Source organism: Salvelinus sp. IW2-2015, unplaced genomic scaffold (assembly GCF_002910315.2).
Source record: "Salvelinus sp. IW2-2015 unplaced genomic scaffold, ASM291031v2 Un_scaffold3125, whole genome shotgun sequence".
Taxonomy (NCBI): Eukaryota; Metazoa; Chordata; class Actinopteri; order Salmoniformes; family Salmonidae; genus Salvelinus; species Salvelinus sp. IW2-2015.
In genome coordinates, this window is record NW_019944415.1 from 1 (window position 1) to 2,630 (window position 2,630).

At 56.7% G+C, this 2,630-nt stretch overlaps 1 protein-coding gene across 1 annotated transcript; it reads right to left on the reverse strand.

Moving 5' to 3' along the window:
* Positions 1-7: 7 nt before the first annotated feature.
* LOC112075388 (serine/threonine-protein phosphatase 2A regulatory subunit B'' subunit alpha-like) lies at positions 8-2,629 on the reverse strand (the record flags this gene model as incomplete). Its single annotated transcript, XM_070440893.1, has 2 exons — positions 8-184; positions 289-2,629. Coding segments are annotated over 2 exons (2,518 nt in total), but the record flags the coding sequence as incomplete, so codon positions are not given.
* Position 2,630: the final 1 nt, after the last annotated feature.

The window sequence follows — 2,630 nt, forward strand, 5'->3', positions numbered from 1 at the left end:
ACAGCACCAGATGTAGGTCTGGGTGCAGGTGTGGACACAGCACCAGATGTAGGTCTGGGTGCAGGTGTGGATACAGCACCAGATGTAGGTCTGGGTGCAGGTGTGGATACAGCACCAGATGTAGGTCTGGGTGCAGGTGTTGGTGTGGAGGCAGCCACATGTACAGGCGTGGATACAGGTCCATCTGTAGGTAAAGGCACAGTTCAGTTCACATACGTACATAGAAAGAAGAATCGTGCAACATATACACAATACCGTAAATATGAATGGATAGACACGGACAGTCACCTTGCCCAGCTGGTGGAGATCCAGGTAGTTTGGCCTGCGTCATAGTGTCAGTCTTGGCTGCAGTAGCCAGAGTGTCCTGTAGGAGTCTCATCACCTCCTTCTCTTTGCTCTGAGACCCAGTCTTCCCAGTGTTCCCAGGACTACCCCCAGAGTCCACCAGCTCCTGGGCAAAGCTCTCAATGCTCTCCAGGATCCTCAGCAGCAGGGTCCTGTCCTCCTCATCTCCCAGCCCCACCACGCTGCCCTCTGCCTGGGGGAGAGGAGCAGGCGAGCTGGGGGTCGACCTAGTGGCCTGGGCGTTAGCGGTTAGGTGGCTAACAGGAACAGGCCTTTGAGCCTGGGGGTTGATTTGGGTTTGTGTCTGGAGAGAGGGTTGGGTTTGTGGGGAGGTGTTCCCCTGTCCTGTCCCCCTCTGTCTGGTCTTAACGGGGAGAGGGGGCTCCGTCTCKCTTTCTCTCTCTCCCTCTCTGATTCTGTCTCTCTCCCGACCCATGCTCTGCGACAGACACTCCAAGTCCATCAGAAGTGTGTCGATGTCGTCGTCTCTATGAGTGACAGGAGGGGTGTGTTCGGAGGTTGGGGGGCRGGTGAGGTCTTCACCGGCAGACTGGAGTGTGTGTGTAACGTGTACGTGTGACAGATTGGGGCTGAGGTGTGTGTGCGCGGAGCTGGGGGGTGTGTGTGGACTAAAAGCTGTCCCGTTCCGACTGTGAGTGTGTGTGAGGCTTCTGGTCGGTGTGTGTGAGTGTGTGTGTCTGGAAGCCCTGTTCAGMCCCCTTCCCAGGTCTRCATCCTCCTCAATAAAGAGAGCCTCCATGGGGGAGATGGACGGAGTGTGTGTGCRYGCTGACGGAGTGTGCGTTTGTGATGAAGGTGTGTGTGCCTGGGATKGRGGGGTAGAAATAAACAACGTGTGTGTATGCAGTGAGGGAGAGTGTGTGTGTGACAGAGTGTGCGTGTGCTGCAGCCCGTTGGTCTGAACCTTATGCCTCCCTGCTGTCTCAGGCGTAGTGGACAAAGGGAGAGAGGAGTCTGGAGCGAGTGATGAGGGTGGCAGTAGATCCCTGCTCTTGGGTAAGGGAGGGTTCTGAACAACGTCCTCATACCGTGGCGGTTGATCATTCCCAAATATGGGTGAGAAGGGGACAGCAGCTTGCTGCAGCATTTGAAGACTACTAACCAGCTCGGCCAACTCGCTATTACCTCCAATCCCTGACCCTTGACCTCCTGCCCCTGACCCTAACCCTAACCCAGCCCCCTCCAGCTCTAGAGGCAGTTTCCTCAGATAGGAGCTCAGTCTGGTCATCACAGCTCTGTAGATGCTCTCTGGACTGGCTCCCCCATCTTCCCCTCCCCCGGGACTCTTCCGACTGATACACTGCTTGATGATGTCAGTACATTTCTTCAAGTCCTCTGAACACTTGACCAGAATGTCCAGACAGGCCCGTATGTCTTCCCCCCCTGCTCCTCCCACTCCTCCCTCCTCCCCTGCACGGGTCTTCTCCAGTAACCGGGCGATGAGGGACTCGTCGGCTAATGAGCTGAGGTAGAGAGACGCCACTGTGTTTAGCCCCGCCTCCAAGGAACCAGAGCAGGCGCTGGATAGGCTACTGGTGGACCCGCCCCCGGCCCTGGAGACACTGGATAGGCTGGTTGTGGATAGAGACCCACCCCCGGCGGTGATGCTAGCAGGCGATAGGCCTTTGAGCACCTTGATGGTGTCGCTGAAAGGAGGCAGGTTCTCATCATTGGCGTTTCCATTTCCGGTAATTGTCCCATTCCCCGTTCCTCCGACGTTCCCAGTGAAGTGTCCGTAGACGATGTCGAGGTCCGTGGACCGACGGCTGTAGGAGTCCGGCCTGACCTTGCGACCTTTCCTGAAGGTCACATGGCTGGTGGAGAGGCGGAGCTTCTCGAAGGAGAACTCTTTGAGTTTGCCACTGGCCAGGTTGATGGCTTCTCCTGTGATGTCCTTCAGACTGGCAGAGCTCTGGAGAGGCCGGTCAGGACTGGTAGTAGTGGTGGTAATGTTGGCCTTCTTACCTCGCCATGGAGGACTGTCCTCACCCACCACACCATACACACTGTTAGGATCATTAGGRACACCAMWRCWCCCGTTASAGCTRGTSATACTAARTTTASAGCYGTTGGGGATTTGGTGAGGAGAGTTAGCGTTTCGGGTCAGGTTGTGTGTGAATGTGTGTGAGGGGTCGGGGTGTGTGTGAGCGTGTGTGTGTGAKGGGGCGGTCAGCAGCTCGGAGCAGGTGCTGCGATGGGCAACAGTACAGTCCAGTCCCTGGGACAGCGCCCCACATGACCCGGAGCAGTAGTGCACCGCGTGA